Source organism: Marmota marmota, unplaced genomic scaffold (genome assembly GCF_001458135.2).
Source record: "Marmota marmota marmota unplaced genomic scaffold, marMar, whole genome shotgun sequence".
Taxonomy (NCBI): Eukaryota; Metazoa; Chordata; class Mammalia; order Rodentia; family Sciuridae; genus Marmota; species Marmota marmota.
Genome location: NW_026000108.1, coordinates 18,294,962 through 18,314,862, shown reverse-complemented (window position 1 = coordinate 18,314,862; position 19,901 = coordinate 18,294,962). Strand labels below are relative to the sequence as shown.

General features: G+C 34.1%; 1 protein-coding gene across 1 annotated transcript in view; it reads left to right on the top strand.

Moving 5' to 3' along the window:
* Dhx15 (DEAH-box helicase 15) overlaps positions 1-19,901 on the top strand; it is a 43,119-nt gene that overhangs the window by 8,157 nt on the left and 15,061 nt on the right. Inside the window, exons 4-6 of the mRNA XM_048783973.1 lie at positions 10,870-11,029; positions 12,374-12,592; positions 17,664-17,831. Of these exons, the coding sequence (XP_048639930.1) occupies positions 10,870-11,029; positions 12,374-12,592; positions 17,664-17,831 (547 nt within the window). The remainder of the gene's footprint in view (positions 1-10,869; positions 11,030-12,373; positions 12,593-17,663; positions 17,832-19,901) is intronic.

The window sequence follows — 19,901 nt, the reverse complement described above, 5'->3', positions numbered from 1 at the left end:
AGAAAATAGAGTAAGATTTTACTTGTCTTTAGTAGGCATACCTTTCTGACATTTGATTCGCTGTATCGTATTTGGGCAAGTTACAGTTAAGATTGGAATTTAGAAATCAAATGTGAGAAAGTTACCAGTATTAGAGGTGTGTATGTGTTTGTGTGTCTGTCTAGTAGGGAGTACGCTTGTGCAAGATTTTAAGTTTTTAGTAGGGAGTGACAATATAAATATACATCAGTAAAACATATGTTTAGCATTGTGATGTTTTCTTGTGGAGCAGTTCCCAAAGGTTATCTATAACTAAACCTCTTCAAGAAAATTTATTCCAGACAGGGTAAATTTATTTATGTTCCTCCTTAAGGTAGGGAGTAACCAGTGTTGTTTTTAAGTGACATTATATTAGTAAAAGGGTATATATTATTTTAAATTGCTTTAAAAGGAAACGTTAAAATTTCCAGTGTAATTCTTATTTAATATGAAGAGGACTAATGGCAGTTTTGACTGATAAGAATACTTCATTAAGAACAGTGGTTTATGATTCCCTTGGTGTATTTCATAAAGTCACATATCAACCCATTAAGAACCAACATGTTATAAACATCTAAAGTTGTAACTGACTGACATCAGTTATATAGTTAATTGGGTAGGAAGAATGCATTCATCAGAATATTCTCTGAAGATTCTGCTTGAAGGACTCAGAATTTAAGAGTTTTTTTGAGAACAGCCACATTGCTGTATTTTTTAATTGTACACAGAGTCCAAGGTAGTTTCTTCATGGTTTGAGATACATATGCATAGATGATTAGTCTAATATTGTGCTGTTTTCAGAGGATCAGATCTCATATAAGTTAGTGTGTACTCTGGTTTTGAAGTCGTTAGTAGCTACTCAGTCCCAGTGGACAAGTTGCTAAATGGTTTTTGTGTTCTGTTAGGTATTTGCTTGTTCCCATCCTTTACTTCTTAAACTTAAGCAACATATTTATTTTCCTGTTGCTGTCTTAGTTAGAAATTTGGGGCGGGGAGGGGGGCAGCCGATTGAGATGGCTCTAAAGAAGAGAAGACCAGATAGTAAAACACAATGATGCCATGCCATGTTTTTGACTGGTATCGATGGCATCTAGCACTTCTGCAGTGGATTTTAAGAAGCATTTTGTAGTTGGAGCTCTACAGGATTTATTTATTTATTTATTTATTTATTTATTTATGGTGCTGGGGATTGAACCCATGCCTTGTGTATGCAAGGCAAGCACCTTACCTACTGAGCTATATCCCCAGCATTTGCAGTTGTACATGATTTAAGAAATTCATCACTTTTTTTGAGGCAGATGAGTTTTTTGTTTGTTCTTTTGTGGTGCTGGAGATTGAACCCCAGAGCCTTGGGCATGCCAGGCATTGCTCTACCACTGAACTGATTAATTTTTAGGGAAGACAGTGACTTGATAATCTTGTGCCTGTGAAGAAACACAATATTTGGTTGTTAATTTGGTAGCCAGTTTCATTGTTATTTTAGGGGATATGCCTTTTGTTTTATTCCAAAGCTGCAAAATTACTGAGGTGTTTTGATATCAAGGCAGTCCACTTATGTACCATGTAATGCTTAGTCATTCAGTCATTTAATTGAGTACTTTGTGTAGGGTGAGCAGTGCTAGGTATAGTAACAAAAAAGAAATCTGGTTCTTGTCCCCATAAAGCAAATCAAGTATAAATATAAAATTTCCAATTGAGATAGAGTCCAAAATAGAATATATGGAAGTATGCTTTGAGGATTCAATTCAATTTGGAAAAGAGAAGTGTGTATTTAAATCAAGGCCTAAAACAAAAGTAGTACCAGCCAGAACAGGGATTGGGGTGCAGGGTGAGTGTGTTCCAAGCAGATGGAACAGTGGGTTTTTTTGTTTTTTAAACTTTGTTTTCTGAATGGAAAAAATCATGACTTTTTACTTGAGAAGGTCCTATAGTCCTATACCTACTGTATATTCTTTAAATATCCAACTGATTTGTCTAAGTCAACCTTTTCATATCAGATCAGTTTTAAGATGTTAAAGGACTTGTTTGTGTACCATGTATAGATAGATGATTGAAGATAGCCTTTTTGGTCTTTCTTGCTTCATTAAACCATAAACACAGGGAATGGGGTTTGTGTCTGTATCTGTGTATACTTGCCATGCACACAACAAATAGAACTTTTGTTCCTTTTTAATCTGAGGAAGTTAAAGTCATAACAGGAGTTTGAAATTTTGTCACTATGTTGTAGAATTTGGATGACTTAAGCATAGTCATGACAAATGGATAGATAATTCATGAAAAGACATTTTCTCTGACTTTGTTAAAATTTCTTTTGTGAAGATGGGGTATAGTATATCTAATTTGCCTTTTCCTCCCTAAGTTTGTCCATTTGGATTCATTTGAAATTTGGAATTTTACAACACCAAGGACCCCATCTGAGATAAAGTTTATGAACCAGAGCAGGTTTTAAAGAACATGTGTGTTAGCACTGTAAGACTGTGTACTACCTTGAGATGTTTATCTGGTGTGTAACTTCAGGGCAAACTGCTAAAAAGGCAAGAAAAGGTAAAGACAGGAAGATATGGTTGAAATGTAATTGAATGACTAGAGAGATGAACAGTCTGGGATTTCGGGGTGTGATAAACTGTCCCTTGGAAAGCTTGAGTGAGATAAGTTTTGAACAGACCAGCCAAAGAACGTGTTTCCATACAATTTGGATCATAAACATGTAGACTTTGTTTTTAATCTAAATAAAATAATCTCTGTAGGCAAGAAGATGAAAGAATACCAGAGTATTTTAACAAATACGAGCTTAATAAAAACACTACTACAGTGAAGAGCTGGAGGGTGCATTAACCTTTAAGGTGGGCACTGTCATTGTAAGGCATGGCCATAGCAGATTCTTTCATGTCCCTGGCAGATTCTTTTTGTGCCCCAGGAAACAATAAACTGAAGCAGTTCTGTTTAAGGACTACTACAGAATTTCAGAGTGGTTGTTCAACAGGCACCCTCATATTAAAAATAGATGATTTGAGACGAGAACTGAAAGTAAGTAGATCCCAGAACACTGCCTCTGGGGTCACAGTACCTAAGTTGTGTCCTAGCTCTGCAGTATGATTTTGACTGTTAATTAACCTTCCTGTACTTACTGCTTTTTTCAGAAGATGGAAATTATAATAACTACCTTATGGGGTTATTCTGAGATTCATGTTAATTTGTATGTAACCCTTAAGAATAATTTTCTGATACTCAAGTTAGCAGTGTTTCACCCAGCATTGCTGCTGGTAGTGGAGATTTCCAGCTTGAGAAATTATTGGTTCTTATTAATTAGCTAATAAAAACAAGAAAGGAACTTATAAAAGCAATTTAATGAAGTTCCTTTTAACACAGTAATTGAATTGTAATTGAGAAGGGTTAATTGAATTCAAACTTGACGTTGTCGAATGAATGAAACCATATATTCTTCTAGGGCTGGAGGTCAGAAGTGAAAACAGGTGTGGTAATTTAAAGACAAGTTACAAACTAATTTATTGAACATCTCATTCAAGTATAGCAATTATGTTATGGGAGTAAAAAAATCAAAGTGGTTGGTTACCACTTTAAGCAGTTCTTAAACAGAAACAAGAAAGTTATTACCCTAGAAGTAAAAATTTTTTGGCTTTTGTTAATTCATCAGATGTTAACTTGATTTTCTACTCCTTATTACATTCAAATTTTGTGTATAAACGTATACACTTGTAAGGGATTAATTTTAGAAGGCTTTCTTTGCACAGTGTGACATCTTAGAAAATATTGAACAGAATTGATACATTCATCTCAGCTTTCTGTAAGTGCTGTGGAGAAGGTGAAGGCATTTCCTTCAACACTTGTGAAAGTTTGAAGAGTTGGAAATGAATGTTGGGAAAAAATTTAGTCGCTTTACTTTTTATCATTGATTTCTTATGCTTTTTTCTTTTTTCTTTTTTTTGCTTGATTTGGTGTCTGGCTCTGAAACATAACTAAATATATTTTAGCTGTTGGTCATACCAGAGGTTTAAGTTCTGGTGTAAGAATGAATCCATACGTATTATAAAGGGTATTTGATATATTCTTTTATCTAGTTTATTATATTTAGAACAGTAAAACAAGAGATTCCAAGGTGTTCAAAATACCACATCTTTCTTGTGACCATTTACATACAGTATTTTTTACCGTAATCAGTATTATGGTGCTTTTGTGGTTATGGTGATTGGTGTTGCTCCTACAGTGTAATATTGTTGCTGAGAATATGTCAAATTGAACTTGAGCCTATGTAAAACATCCATAGGAATGTATGGCTCCTGTTGAAATGCTGAGTCACTTTGAACTACTATGGTGTCCTTATGTTGATTATGAAAAACAGTGGTATGAATTATGATTTAAATCATTATGATGAGAATATTTATTTTTCACCAGAAATATGGTGTTAAATACATTGAGTCTTCATTGACATATTTATATCCAAAGAAGTGGTTTGATTTTTTTTTAATTGGTTGTGATATATATACACATACACATAAAATAAATGTGCCTTGTCTGAATGCCTATACCTTGGTTAGGCTATTAATCAGGAGATTTTAATATTCAAAAACAAAATGTCTTTTCATAAACTGCTATGTTCACATGGATCAAAGTTTATCTTTTATGTCATTAATTTACATTCCAGTAAGCCTGTTATTATAAAGTCAAACCATCCTAAATTGGGGCCTTGGGGCCTGACTGTAACCATTCTGTCTTCTGATACATATTCAAGTTAACTATAATGTAGTGTGTTAATCTAAAAACTCAGTGGCAGATAGAAAATTTATATATACCTTAAATGTTTATTTTTATTTTAATATAAAACTTATCTATACATCAGTTTATTAATATTGGGTCAACATCATTTTGTTGAGTGTGGGCTCTTTGTTTAGAATTCCATTTTGCTAAAAAAATCTAGTTCCTTTAGCAAGGCCCTCAGCAACCTAGTGAGATCCTGTCTCCAAAAAAAAAAAAATCTGGTTCTTAAGGTGGATTTTAACTCGGAATACTTAAAAAAATACATAAGTGTTGCTTTTCTGGAATAGGAGAGAGAATTCAGTTTTGAAATTTTAGAATTCTAGACCCCTTCCAATCTTTAAGAATTGTCTTGCACATTTGATAGTTTGTGTGTGTGTGTATGTGAGTGAGAGAGGCTCATCTTTTTCATTTTTTCTAAAGTATGCAATACTTAAGGTTCATATGTAGAATTTCTCTTTTCTGTGCTTAGAGGCTATCATTTCATGTCAAATGTAATAATTTGTAATTTGTCATAAAAGTGGTAAGTTCAGTAGTTGATTGAAATGCAAGTTTCATTATCCGAAACAATATGGCCAAGAAACAAATGAGAAACTGGTCAAAAATTGCATTTAGTATTCAAAGTGCTGATTTTGTTAAGAGCTCCTACAAATCAGTAAGAAAATGGCCAACCTTTGAAGTCATCCAAGAATTTCTTTGGGTGATGTGGATGCATGTTTTAGATCTTTAGATACAATTTTGAGTTATCTGCATAGTTAGTTATACCAGAATAGAGTCTATACTTGAAAGGCAACCAAACTCTTGACAGTATGGGAATAGCACTAACTAGGATTTTCAGAACAGATTTTTTTGTTTTTGTGCTGTGGGATTCTTCTAGAACAGTAATATCAAGTTATTTCACTCTTTTATTAATGGTTGCCTGGCATTTTTTATTGTCTTCTAGTTTGACTAATCTGATTGATTAATATTTTGTAATTTTTGCTATTAGAAACAGTTGGTGTCCTCAGCACACTCTTACAACTTCATATGGACAGTTTTTACACATTGGCATATGTGAAATGAACTCCCTCAGTGAAATTGGTTGGATCAAAGGTTTTGCTTGAATTTTATCAGCTTTTGCCAGATTGCCCTTCATGAAGATTTTATCTACTCCCACCAGTAAGGAATGAGCAGATGAGTGTCTGTTTCTTTGCCTTTCCTCATATAGCTTAGTAAAATTTATCTTTAGTCAATCTTGTAAGTGAAAAATGTAGTCTCCTTATAGTTTTAATTTGCATTTCTTTTGTATGAAATTGAGCATCTTATAGGTATGTATTAACCATTTGTATATCTTTTGGGATCTGAGACTGATGCTTTTTTCATTTGTTAGAAGGATTGCTATCTGGTTGGCAGCAGTTTATAAGGTGGTATTTTGAAATGCATATCAAATTTCAGAGAAAATTGACAAAACATACAGTATCACACAATTGATAAAATTTGGTATTTGTTTGGTTTCTTTACTTATCTTTCTGTGGTTGGTTCTTACTGATTTGTAGAAGCTCTTAACAAAATAGCATTTTGGATATAAATTGCAATTTTTGACCAGGTTGTCATTTATTTCTTACAGGTAATGAAAAAACTTTTGATTTTGATCAAGTGCTGAACTTACCGCTTTATATGATGTCCCACGCTTTACAACATAACCTTCCCAAGCTTGTTTTAAGTTATTTAATTCTTATATTCTACTTTTGTGTTTTTATTTTAAGCATTTTTGCCCAATCTGGATTTGGTTGGGGAGGAATTCATAAGGTTTAGGGTAATTTCTCTTACCACTCCTTTTGCCACCTATACCAAATAACATAACATTGAGCTATTGAGGCTTACTTCCCTGTGTAGTTAATTTTTTTCCACTCATAGTTGCAACATTTAGTCACTGACACTAAAGTGAGGAATAATTTATATATATATTGTTTATTATTAAATTTTTAAATAACTTGTTTGGTTTTCTTTTTTTTTTTTTTCTTTTTTGTGGTGCTGGGGATTGAACCCAGGGTCTTATGCATGCTAGGCAAGCACTCTACCAACTGAGCTATATCCCCAGCCCTTGTTTGATTTTCAATTCGAAAAATATGAATGTTTTTCTTAGTTTATGATTTTTCCTTAAGCCAAAGGAATGGGATGTTTCAAAAATTAAAAAATACATGAGTACAAAATTATAAATAATATATGTGAAGGATGTAATGCATTACTATGCTTTGATCAGAATTGGTGATGTCATCTGGCTGGATCAGAATTGGTTAGCTTGTAGTTACTCTTTCTGCATGTAGTGATTGGAATACTGTTAAGCTAGGTTGGTGCTATGAGCACTTTGAGTTTTGGGTTTATTTCAGTAATTAAACAGTGCTTGAATATTTGAATTATGAGTTAATTCAAGGGAGTCTGATGCTACAGTAGGCATCTATTTGTTTAATCTGCCTCTTGTTTAACTTTATTAATTTAGACTAAGTCTTAAACATTAGCAAGAGTTTAAGACTTAGTCTAGTGTATAGAATTTAACAGTTCTGTTAAAACACAGATTGCTATGCCTTACCTTCAAAATTTTTGATTAAGTAAATCGGGTGAGGCACAAGTTTTCTGTTTCTAATAAGTTGCAGATAATTTGTATGTCTTTAAGTGAATAGATCATTTCAAGTTTGGTTGTCTTGTAGCATTTTTGTTTACTTATCCATTATTAAAACTTTAGAATTATGACTCATCTTTTAGCCTGGGTAAATATTTATTACTAGTAAGAAAGGTAGTAAAACTTGACTTAGGTATAGGAAAATGGTCTGTGGCTTTTAGGACCACCAGTATCTTCCTTGTTAGGTCTTTTATGTGTTATGTGTCAGATCGATCGATCTCTCTCTCTCTCTCTCTCTCTCTCTCAAGCAAAGGGTTTCTTAAATTTAGCAGTATAGCAAATGATCAAGTACTCTCTTTTTTCTTGCTTTAGTCTTAAATTAACAAATTTATTCTCTAAATTCTAGAGACCAGGGATTCAAAAGCATTGCATTGACAGAGTTGGTTCCTTCTCGAGATCCTGAGAGAACAGCCTTTCATTTCATGATTCCTTCCTAGCTTCTGATAACAACTAGCAGTCCTTGTTATTCCTTGCCTTATGTATCTCCAGTCTCTTTCTCCATCTTCACCTGGCTACTCTTTGTGTCTCACATTTCCCTCTCATTTCTTTTCATTAAGGATATGTGTGATTGGGTTTAGAGAGCACCATAAATGTTTGCAATCTCATATGAAGATTTTAACTTAACCTGCATTCATAGGTACCAGAGGTTAGAACTTAGTCATATCTTTCTGTAGGTACCTTTTTGTTGATATACATACATGTAGGTGTGTTCCTTTATATTAGGTTTTAGGACAAGTGTGCTAGTGTAGGAGTGTGCTATCATAGCACACCTAAGATTGGGAATCAATATAACATATAAACTAGTTTTAATAAGCTATTTAACTGGTTTTGAGACTCTGGAAAAGTTAACTGCTATTATTCAGACGTTTTCATTGGAAAAGAAGAGCACATTTGACTCTCTTGACCTTCCAACCTTAGAACTGCCATTTTTTGTAAAATCTGTTGTTCAGACAACAAGCTTCACCTGTTAGTAAACTTCACATATTTTGTGATGTAGGAGATATTTAACTGCAGCATCTCATGGTTTGTATCACTGGGTGATTAATCAAATTAACATTGAGGAAACATTAGGAATTTTCTCCAGAATCTGAAAGACAGGGTTTGAATGTGGTTGACCATTTAATTTAGTACTTATAATAAACATGGTTGTTGATTAAAGCATGGCAAATAATAGTTCCATTAACTGATTTGTGATGTTCATGTCCTCTTAGGAAAAATGCAGAAGAATGGCTATGCTTCTGTGTATCTCCATGTTGTGGTTGCCTAACGCTTGAGAAATGGGCAGAGGAAAAAAGATCAAAATAAAGAGTGGTTTTTTAAAGAGTTTTAAGAAATTTTCAAGTTCAAGTTGTATTATTAGTTTTGTGATTTTCCCCCTCCCCCATTTTTAAAGTCCAAATTGATGCATATCTTATGTGGGATCATTATAATTGGTGGCAATTTGGTGGTTCCCATTGCTTGTGAATGCTTGCACTTGATCTGGCTGTATATGTTATCGCTTCATTTGAGTATTGTTAGTTATTGGGACTACATGTACTGAATTAGCTAATTAAAATGCCTTCAAAAATGTTACCCTAGGAGTCTCTGTTGAATGAATAGCTAGCTATTTAGTATCTGGAAAGTTGAGAAACAGTGATAGGATATAAATTTTCTAGTATTTGGGCAAAATAGTATTTGCTCGAATGCAAACATTTATTCTTTAAAGCCACAAATTAGTTCTGTTGAAACTAAGGAAGTTACCCACAAGTGGATTATGTTTTGCCATTGAGGTAATGCGCAAGAGGATTGCCCACCTTGTATCAGTAATACATCCAAAGGCACAAACTGCCAAATGTCCTCAAATAGATCAAAGAAATTCCAAAGGATCTAGAGGCCATAGTGTAGCTGACTCATGCACTGTGTTGGACTGACTTTAAGGCATTGAGTCATATTTTAATTGGCAGTGTTTTTTCTTTCACAATCTTAATAAAATAATCTTGTAGGTAATACGTTACCTAGTCCAGGTTGTTGGTTTTTAAAAAATAACACCACCAAAGTAGAAGATAGGAAATATTCAATTGGGACGAAATGGACTTGTTTGCCCAAAAATTGGTTAAATTTAGAGTTAAGTTTTAGTGGAGTAAAGAGAGGGATTCACTTCTCTTGTACACTGCCTGCCAGTTTGCTGAACTTACTGCTCCAGCAGATGGCATTAGCTAAAAATATCAAGTTGGCTCATGAAAGATTAGGTTAGACTAATCATGAAAAAAGAGCCAGAGGATGAAGTCATAAATGATGATTTCAGATAATTTCTACTGCTTTTAAATCTGTAAATAAAATCATGGGCTTTTATTTACTGAATGAACGGTGAATTCAGCATTTAAAGGCGTATTGTGTTTCGTCCATGGGCCAAACGGAGGATATAATTGTTTTGTATGAGTGTTAGCAGAGTGGAATGGACTGGGAATGAATGGCTGATACTTAATTTACATGGTGCTTTTCCTATGATGCTTAGATTCCATATTAACTGCCTTTTTTTGAGCCATTCCTAATCCTGGTTTCCCTCTCTTTGGTTCATTAATCATTCTTAACGTTGTTTGCCTTTTATATTCCGTTTATGTACCAGCATTTCCACAGTGCTGTTGCTACCCCTCAGTCCTAAAAACCTTATGAATGATTTCTTTTTATGCTTCATTAAGGTGTTTTTTCAAGTGGGAAAAAATGGTAGACGTATTCTCTGTGAGCCCCTTTCAACCAAGAACCTGAGCCTGTGAGCTTTGTTAAGAATTGTTAGGGCTTTACTTTTTTGAAATGTGCATTTGCATGTGGTAACATTTTAGTGGTGTGATGTCTTAAAGCAACTGAAAATGGCTTATTGGTTTTATTTTGCAGGATGAATATTTACGTCTAAGATTATTTTTAAGATATTCATTTATATCTAAGTGTCCAATTTGGCATTTGTGTGAAACGTGTGTGGTCATTGCCTTCCATAATCAGGAATATTTTGTGTTTTTCAGTACATTGCAGTATTTGAGAAGATTTTATGATGTATAGCTTGTTTGGTGTGTGCTCTTAAGACATTCTCTTGAAGCTTAATTTTGTAATTAATCGTGAAAGAATAACATTTTTTGGGGGAAAGTCCTGTCCTCCCTTGTCCCCACCCATGCTGGGGGTTGAATCTAGGGACGCTTTATCACCAAGCTACACCTTTTTCGTTTTTTTGAGACAAGTTCTTGCTAAGTTGCTGAGACTGGCTTTGAACTTGAGATCTTCCTGCCTCAGACTCCCAAGTCACTGGGATTATAGGTGTGCATCAGTGTACCTGGTTGAAGAAGTTTAGTTTTTATTTACCAAATGTCTTTGTTTCATCTCTCTGTTTTCAAGTTTTCTTTTAAAATGACCTAAATGAACCTTGACCAACATGTTTTTTGTGAATATAGGTATATGACTGATGGGATGTTACTTCGTGAAGCCATGAACGATCCCCTCCTGGAACGTTACGGTGTGATAATTCTTGATGAGGCTCATGAAAGAACACTGGCTACAGATATTCTCATGGGTGTTTTAAAAGAAGTTGTAAGACAGAGATCAGACTTAAAGGTGAAGTACTTTTCTTTACCCATTTAGTTCATTTTGTGTGTATGCATGTATTAAAGTGGGAAATATCCTGATCATTAATCAGCTCTTTTAAAAAATAACTTCTAAAAGTAGTGTCCAAGTACTGCCTATGTTTTTACTTTGATGTGGCTTCATTTTAGACTTCACTTATATTTCTCCTACTTTTTAGTAATGTACTTTAAAACCAAATCTTTCTAATTTCTAACCCATCTGATTCTTCGTATTCTAACATTTTGTTTTGTTTTTTTGATCATACTAGTCACTCTATTCATCATTAAGTGCAGAGACCTCCTTAAAGGATCAGTTTTTATCCCTCAGATTTATGTCTATCTTCCAACATGAACATCCAGGACAATCAGCTCCTCAGAAATCTTTTTTTTCTTTTTCTTTTTTTTTTTTTTTAAACCCCTTCTTTACCACTTGTACCTTGGCCAGTGTTGTTATGTTAAGGTCTTAAAACTGTCTGAATAGTTATATATATATATTTTTTTTTTTTTTTTTTTTTTTTTTTTTACATTTTTGACCCAAAGTTTAGGAAGTTCCCCCCTTTGCTTTCTTGTGTGCATGTACCATACTTTGAAACTTAAAACTCATCATCTCACCATTCCTTGTTAGTATAAGTGTGTTGTACAAGCACCATATAAGTACTATCACTATTAAAAATTATGGATGAGCTGTCAGGGTTTCAGTGGAGAAATCTCATTTAAAATAAGAAATTAAGAATTCTAGTGGAATGATGTATGAGGGAGACTTACAGTAAAATTTTATTAGTTTATATGATATATGATTTGTATGGGGGTGTGACTGCATAATCATGAAGTTCTGTACCTGAAAAGACTTTTTTTTTGCTCTGCCTTTGTACAACAAGTATAGAAGATCCTTGCTTATTTTAGGATTTTTTTTTTTAAAGATGTGTGTATTAAAGATGATTTGGAAGAACTGAGAAAATTTACACCTGGTCCACTAGTTAATATTGCATTTTCTTTTTTTTTTTTCACGTGGAAACATGTTTTGTTTGAATAAATGTAGCAATAATCATGACATTAATGTGGTTCTCCACTAGTTCTTTCACAAACTTTCATTTGGTATTGTTTCAAGGTAATTGTAATTTATTTACTTAACTAGATATTTCTAAATATCTTTGAATAAAAAGCTTTTACTGTACCTCAGTCTTTCTGTATTTCATTTTTAAAGTGGTTTATTAAAGATCCTTACAGTTTTCTTTATAACTGTATACAGAACAGTAAATCAGTACTTTTCTATTTTTTTCTTTGAGGCCATGAAAGAGCTTAAAGGTGACTCAAGTAATTTACTGTTTTCTTTCAGGTTATAGTTATGAGTGCTACTCTAGATGCGGGAAAATTCCAGATTTACTTTGATAACTGTCCTCTCTTAACTATTCCTGGCCGCACGCATCCTGTTGAGATCTTTTATACTCCAGAACCAGAGAGAGATTATCTTGAAGCAGCAATTCGAACAGTGATCCAGATACATATGTGTGAAGAGGAGGAGGGAGATCTTCTACTTTTTTTAACTGGTCAAGAGGTACCGTTATTATTAGCCTTTGGCCTGTCATTTCTATTAAATGGCAACTTTAAACAATTTGGCATATATTACCATAGTTTCCTTATTGTGACCTTTTTTTCCTTCATATTGATATATAAAATTTGTAGCCGTTTTTATATATAAAATTTGTAACCGTTTTTCTTTCTACTCTTAGGAATACTTTTTAAACCACTAATGCTTTTGTGTTAGGGTTAATTATCCTGAGTGTTAAATGATTTTAGAATTCCAAGATTTAGCAAATTGTATCTTCACTTTGGAAAGGCCAGCAAACTGGGACATGAATTTGCATCACAGCTCCTATGATTTCAGGCAGTCTTCATCAGTTATTTAGCTTGTGTGTAGACTTAAGTGCCAATCAGTCATCAAAAAACCTTGTTTTGTGTTTTATCTTCCATGTACTCTTTGAGAATTGTGAGGATAGCATGTCTTCTTTAGAATTTACCTCATTTTGAGATACAAATCTCAGTTGTCTTGTGTTCTAAACTCTTCCAATAGGGTGTTTTTAGACATGGGTTCTGACGTTCTCAAGTGGCTAAAGAAGTTCAGGAAAAACTATTTGGATAAAGCAATTTTAGAAAATGTTTTTGTAAATCGTTTCTTAAAGTTTTTTGTTGAGTTTTGTGAATTTTCTAGAATGCACTAGAATTTTCTAGTATGTGTTCTTTAATGTACATGCAAATCACTTAGACAATTTGGAGATTCTGATTCAGTGGGTCTTAGTGGATCCTGAGAGCCTGCCTCTAAGAAGCATGCTGGTGGTGCTGACTTTCCTTCAGTTCTTAGTGTCAGGGTCTAGAGCAGGTCCAACAGAACTTTTTGCACTGCTGGAAACATTGTATATTTGCACTTTTCACTGTGATCACCACCAAGAAACAGGGCTTTTGAGCAATTCAAGGTGGCTGGTATGAGGAGAGACTAAATTTTAATTGTGTCTAAGTTTAAATAGTTAACACTTAACTGACCCACATCCTGTTTTTGTATTTGCATGGCCCACTGGTTAAGAATTGCTTTTGCATTTTTAAAAGGTTATCTCTGATAAAAGAACCTGACAACTGAGATCTTAGATGAATGAAAAACTTAATATGTTTTGGCACCCCAAAAGATCTGGCTTCTCTTCTGGAACTTTTTTTTCCTCAGGTGTGGTAGATTGCCCGCTTCTGGAAGATAATTCTTTTAAAACAAAGCAAATACTTGTCTCTTTTCCAAACTTGCTCTAACAGATGAAGTTTGGGGATGAAATGTAGGAATCTGCATCTTCTGTAAATTCCTGGGGCCATTTTTATGTCCTTTTGGTTTAAGGGTCACTTTTCCACAGGAATAGTTTATAGTATGATGCCTATGATACGATAATGACAGCCTAAACATTGTTAAGAGAAATTGCTGCCATTTGTCTCAGATACCAAAGGTCTGCTAAGCAACATCTCTGCAGTAAATGTGAATTCTCATTTATGTTCACATTCTACAGGGATATTTGGTAGATAATTCTTGAGCAGATGTCATTGTTAAGAGCTATTAATGTTGAGTAATTTTTTTTTAATCTTTGGATTTCTTCTGGTTTGTCTTGATCATTTGTGATTTATAATTTGTTGGCCTTAATTTCCTTTCTTTAGAGCACGGTCTCTTGATGTGGATGCCATATGTATTATAGAACATCAATATCAATGCTTTACACATCAGATGCAATACTACTTCTTCCCTTGGTTGTGAAAACCAGATGTCTGCAGACATTACAAAATATCCCCTAGGATGTTGCAGAGTCATTCCCTGTAGAGAAATATAATTGTCCTTTTGGAAAATAGGTGTGTTGCAAATTCAGTTTCCCAGAGTTACCTTCTTGGTGTACTGGTCATCCTTTCTATGCATTTTGATTAGGAAATTTCCTTACATTTTGGAGTACTAAATGTTTTTTTTTTTGATGGCATATAAATGACATGTATGTTGTAACTCATTTTTGAGGTACTCATTTTGTCCTCTTGTGTCTGGTCTCTAAATCATTTCTTTCAAAGTGCATAGTGTATTTTCTTAAATGACTAAAGTAGTCATTATGCGCAGATAACCAAGCATATCAGAAGTATCAGATAGCCTCATGGTAAGGACCTCAAAGGGTTTCTCTAGCTGGGGAAACAAAGGCAGTATTCTCAGTGGTTTTCATATGTGTACTGGAGTATGTCTTTCACAAAATAAAGTGATACTGTAGTTGTGAACTATAGCTGTGTAAAGTTCTCTTTAGATGCCTAGTCTTGAATTTGTAGACTTTTGGGAAGAAGGTGGATTTTATTGATTTTGTTTAGTAGATATGATATAAAGATAAATAAAACATTACTGTTTCTCCCTTTTTGGTGAAACTTTGGTATTTTTAGTTGGTAGGTTAAATGGTAGATTCTGGGAAGTTGGTATTTGCCTTCATAAATTTGACGAGCTTCCTTGAAATCTAGTAATCTTGTGAAATTTGAAAGATTTTTTTTAAAGACGTTACCATTTTAATCACTTTTTAAAAACAATGGTGCTCCTGAACTCATCTGAGCTAATGTGGGAGAGAGCACGCATCCAGTTTAAATTGGTGAAAATTGGAAATCTAGAATGTTTTTATTATTTCAGTGCATACAATTTGGACTTAAGCTGTTCGTGTTGGCATATGCCTAAAAAATCCCATTGACTTGGGAGGCTGAGGCAGGAGATTTGCCAAGTCTGAGGCTATCCTTGGCAACTTAGAAAATCTTTCTCAAAAACAAAAAGGTATGGGGATTGCCGCAGTCCGCCTGCAGCAAAATAACGGGGGGGGGGGTGAGGAACAACTTGTAGATTGATACAGCAGGAGTAGGAGCCATTTATTGGAGAACAACACAACAGAGGTATTTATACATTCCACACACCTTATCTTAATTAGCATAAACTAGATATATCAGTCAACCAATAAGGAATCTCCACACTTAATGGCTCGCTGGCGTTACTTCACAAACCACTCCCTCTGCCAAAATGCCAGGCGCCATCCTGACTTGTTTACAGACTCTAACAGGGGATGTCACTCAGTGGAAGATTGTCCCCTCCTCCCCCAATCTCCACTAGTGCAAAATAATAAATAATCAATCTGGACCTATGATAAGTGTTATCAAGATAGAAGTCCTCAGGCAAGTTATATACTACTGGATCAGGTAGGAGATTGTAATTGCAGTACCAAATATTTATAAGTGGATGCTTGAAGATCTGAAGATTCTCAGATCCTTCATTCCTTGAGCAGCACATAATTTTTCTTAGTAATATGCTTTTTCAGCATTTAATGAATTCGTAAGTAAGTTCCAGTTCAATTAACATACTTGTAAAGCTGAAAGTCTTTTTCGTCAAGTCAGAAACTCTTCACGACCAAGCAGATGGCTACTGATTGGGAAGGGAATCTGCCATTTCTGTCTTTCTGATGATTGTAGGAGAGTTTAATGGCATTCTAATCTGATAGTTTTGACTAAGAATGGTTAAAACTTGAGGAAAAATGTATTGTGGAATTTTAAAAACTGTTTAGAACCTTATTTATATAAAAACACAAGTGATATGGATTTTTTTCCTTCACTTCAGAGGATTATTTATATCCCTGATGTCAACATTTTGTTTTAGCTCCATACATGGCTGAACACATTAGTTCCAATTTGTAATTATCTAAAATACTGGTGTCTTAAAGCAAATATATGATTTGGGCTATTAATTTTTTAAGATGTGGAATCTGGATGTTAGATGACATTTGACCATTTATTTTCCAGTTGTGTTTTTTGTAAAATTAACAATTGCAGATACTCTAAATATTGAAAGTGTGATTTTTGTATTTATGTTAAAAAATTTGTTAGCGATCTTAATTTTGTGTTTGCGTACCAGCAGGGGGCATTCTCATCTAGATTCAGCATTCGAAAGCAATTTTCTTTGTAAATACTTGTTTCCTTTGTTAATGTTCTTTTGATGAATAGCATTATATTTTCATTTTCTCCTGGAAGTTTGGGATCTTAGAGGACACTGTTAATATCAGGTTCTTTGTAGTGATTTTTCTGGTGTCACAGTTTTTGAGACAGATACCAGTTTTCTTAAATGATATATAAAGTTATATGTTTGGGGTAGGTGAAAACAATGTTTTTCTTAATATATCCAAGAACTTTGTATTCTTTAATGCAGGGTTGTACTTGGATTTAAAGTCATTTTAAGGAAAATAATTCTAGTTTGATGTAAAATCACCTGAAATTACCCCCTCTTTGAATCATTCTGTCTTATGAATAACAAATAATTAATGAGGATAGTCTCAGGTTGGGTTGTTCAATGGTTAGACTACCTACTATTTTATAGTATTATAATAACCCTAACCTTAATGTTCTTTCTTCCAAGTTGAATTATTGTTTCAATAAGGGTTAGGTAACATTTATCCCCCTGTATACTCTACCCTCCATATGTTAAACCCTTTAACCATCCCTAAAGTGGCCACTCCTCCCTTCTTCTCAGTATTATTCATTATGTCTCCTCCCTTTAAATTTTGATTTGAATACAAGTGCATTGGAATAGATTTAGGTGATAGGGGAAATTTTGAAGCTGCCCTAAGATATTTGGGTTAGCCTAGTTCTTAAATATCTATGTTGGTACTGTAAAGGTGTTTGTTCTCATTAGGCACAATGAAGCAAATCTTGCATATAATTGCATTAGTGATACGTGACATTAAAGCCTAATTGGCTTATTTAAAATATCTAGCACATCAATTTCTTTTAGATTGTGAAAATTGAAAAGGTCACAAGTGCAGTTAAATATTCCTGGGTGAGAAATTTCAATTTTAGTACAATTTGTTCAGAATTAATTAGGAAATCTGACTCTTCAAGAAAAGGGGTGTAGAATGCAAATAAGGTAGCTACATATTCAATTGAATAGAGAAATCAACATTTTTGAGGTGGTTTTGGAAATCCCACTGAAATTTGCTAAAATAGTTTCAATACATTGAAAATAGGGTATCTGGCACATCATATACTTAAAATAAACTGCATAGAAATGTTCAGTATTTTTGTTTTTAGACTCAAAACTTATTTTGTAGGAAATTGATGAAGCCTGTAAAAGAATAAAGCGTGAGGTTGATGATTTGGGTCCTGAAGTTGGTGACATTAAAATCATTCCACTGTACTCTACACTTCCACCCCAGCAGCAGCAACGCATTTTTGAACCTCCACCTCCAAAAAAACAGAATGGAGCCATTGGAAGAAAGGTAACAAAGAAACATTCTTTATAATATTTCATTAATATAAAAAGACTTGTGAGATATCAAGCTATGCTGTGGGTAATTGTGATTTGGGTGAAACAACAAAATAATCTTCATTTCAAAAATAAATAGAATAAAATTTTTTTGGGTGGAGTGTATATATCTTCTTTTTTTAATATATTTTTTTTTGTAATAGGTGGGCAAAATATTATTTTATTTTTATGTGTTGCTGAGGATCGAACTCAGTGCCTCACACATGCTAGGGGAGCGCTCTACCACTGATCCACAGTGCCAGCCCTGTATATATCTTTTGACCATAGCAGAAGAAAATATACTTCTTTCTCCCCACGTAGGGAGTTCCTCCTTAACAAATGATAGATTGGTTAAGGGAAGGGGAAGGTGGCCAAGTACTTTATTCCATTCAGTGAATGATTGGTAAAACTAAGCACTTCATTCTGTGGTGTTTGGGCTTCTAACTTATTTTTCTGATTTAATCAAATTTTCAGATATAGGTGTGGAGTGTTGACACTGCACAGAACTCTCCATAGCACTAACACAAATCACACTGCATAAATACATGGGTTCCTTGAAGGCAGGAACTATGTCTGGATCCTGTTGGGAGGAATGTGTGCTTGGCACAGGGAAGGGAACAAAGTTATTCCAACCCTGTCTCTCATATACTTTGTTGGGAAATTGAAGAGCTGAGTGCCAGTTTGAAACAGCAGCTGTTTTTATTTAGTTTTTGAGATTTGGAGGATCTGATAAATTTGCAAAGAAGATTAAACTATATCAAATGGTTTGAGAACAGTCTTGTTGTAGGTGATTCCAGGGGGAGTGAGAGTGAGGAAGAACATTATTCTGATGGAAAGACACTCTGACCCCAGCTTGTTAAAGCACAAGTGAAAGATTTTCATGCAGGGCTAGCTCATGGAGGAGCATCTAAACATCAAGTCCACGATTTTTCAGTACTGGGCAAGATGGCTGCCCGGCTGAGATGGGGGTAACTGCATCCCTGAGATAATTGAAACATGCCCCATGCTCTGTTTAGGCACTGACCAGCAGGCAAGATGAAGAGGTGAACAGTAGGCTTAGGACTTGACAGTCCTATTTAGAGCTGCAAAGGTGCTAGAGGATTGTGGGAAGAGGTAGGAGGTAGACCAGGAGGAACTGCTATTCAGTTGTTTTCTTATTTCTGTTTAAAACGCTGCATCTTTTATAATAGTCACCTTAAGCGAGTAGAGGAGTAAGGGCTAAGGCTTGGTTCTGCTGTTGTTAATGTTACTGTGCCAGTTACTAGAAGTGTTTACTGTCACCATGATGTTCATAATTAATTTAAAATTATATAGGAACATTTAGAGGTTTACGCTCTTGCTTTTTACTGAGAAAACAAAATATAACTATTTTGTAAAATGGTTTACTTTTTTCCTAACAAACATAAGATAACAGCTAGCATAGAATAGGTTATGAGACTATTGCAAGTTTTTTAACAAATTGAATATTTAATAGAGTTTTTAAAATAACATCGAAATATTTGTAATTATAGCTTTATTTTATGGTGTTTTTTTGTTTGTTTTGTGGTGCTGTGGATCGAAGCCAAGACTGTGTATGGGAAGCAAGCATTCTACCAACTGAGCCCCTATTTATGTACCTTTTATAAGGCATTGTTATTCTTTATTCCTCATTCTGTTTATGCAGAATAAATTCTATAACCTGATTGTGTAGAACCAACAACAATTTTTTTTGTACTGAATTTTTAAATATGGGCTATGTGAAAGTTAAGTTTTGGGGGCATTTGAGCACTTAAGTAGCTTCTAACATTGGACTAATAGTGTAGTAGGTTGCAATTTTTAACTATTGAGAAAGGTTGAGAATACTGTAATGTATTTGTATGAGGGTGTTTTTTACCTGTTGATGCTTTTTAAAGTTTGTTCAAGTATTTCAGTAAACTAAAAACTATAGGAGACTATTTTAAAATTATACTTATTGGTAAATCTCTTCTTCTGGGCATCCCAAGACTTATAATTATTGTTCTATAGAATTGGTGTTATTTAAATCCAGCAATGAGTCTTTGATTAA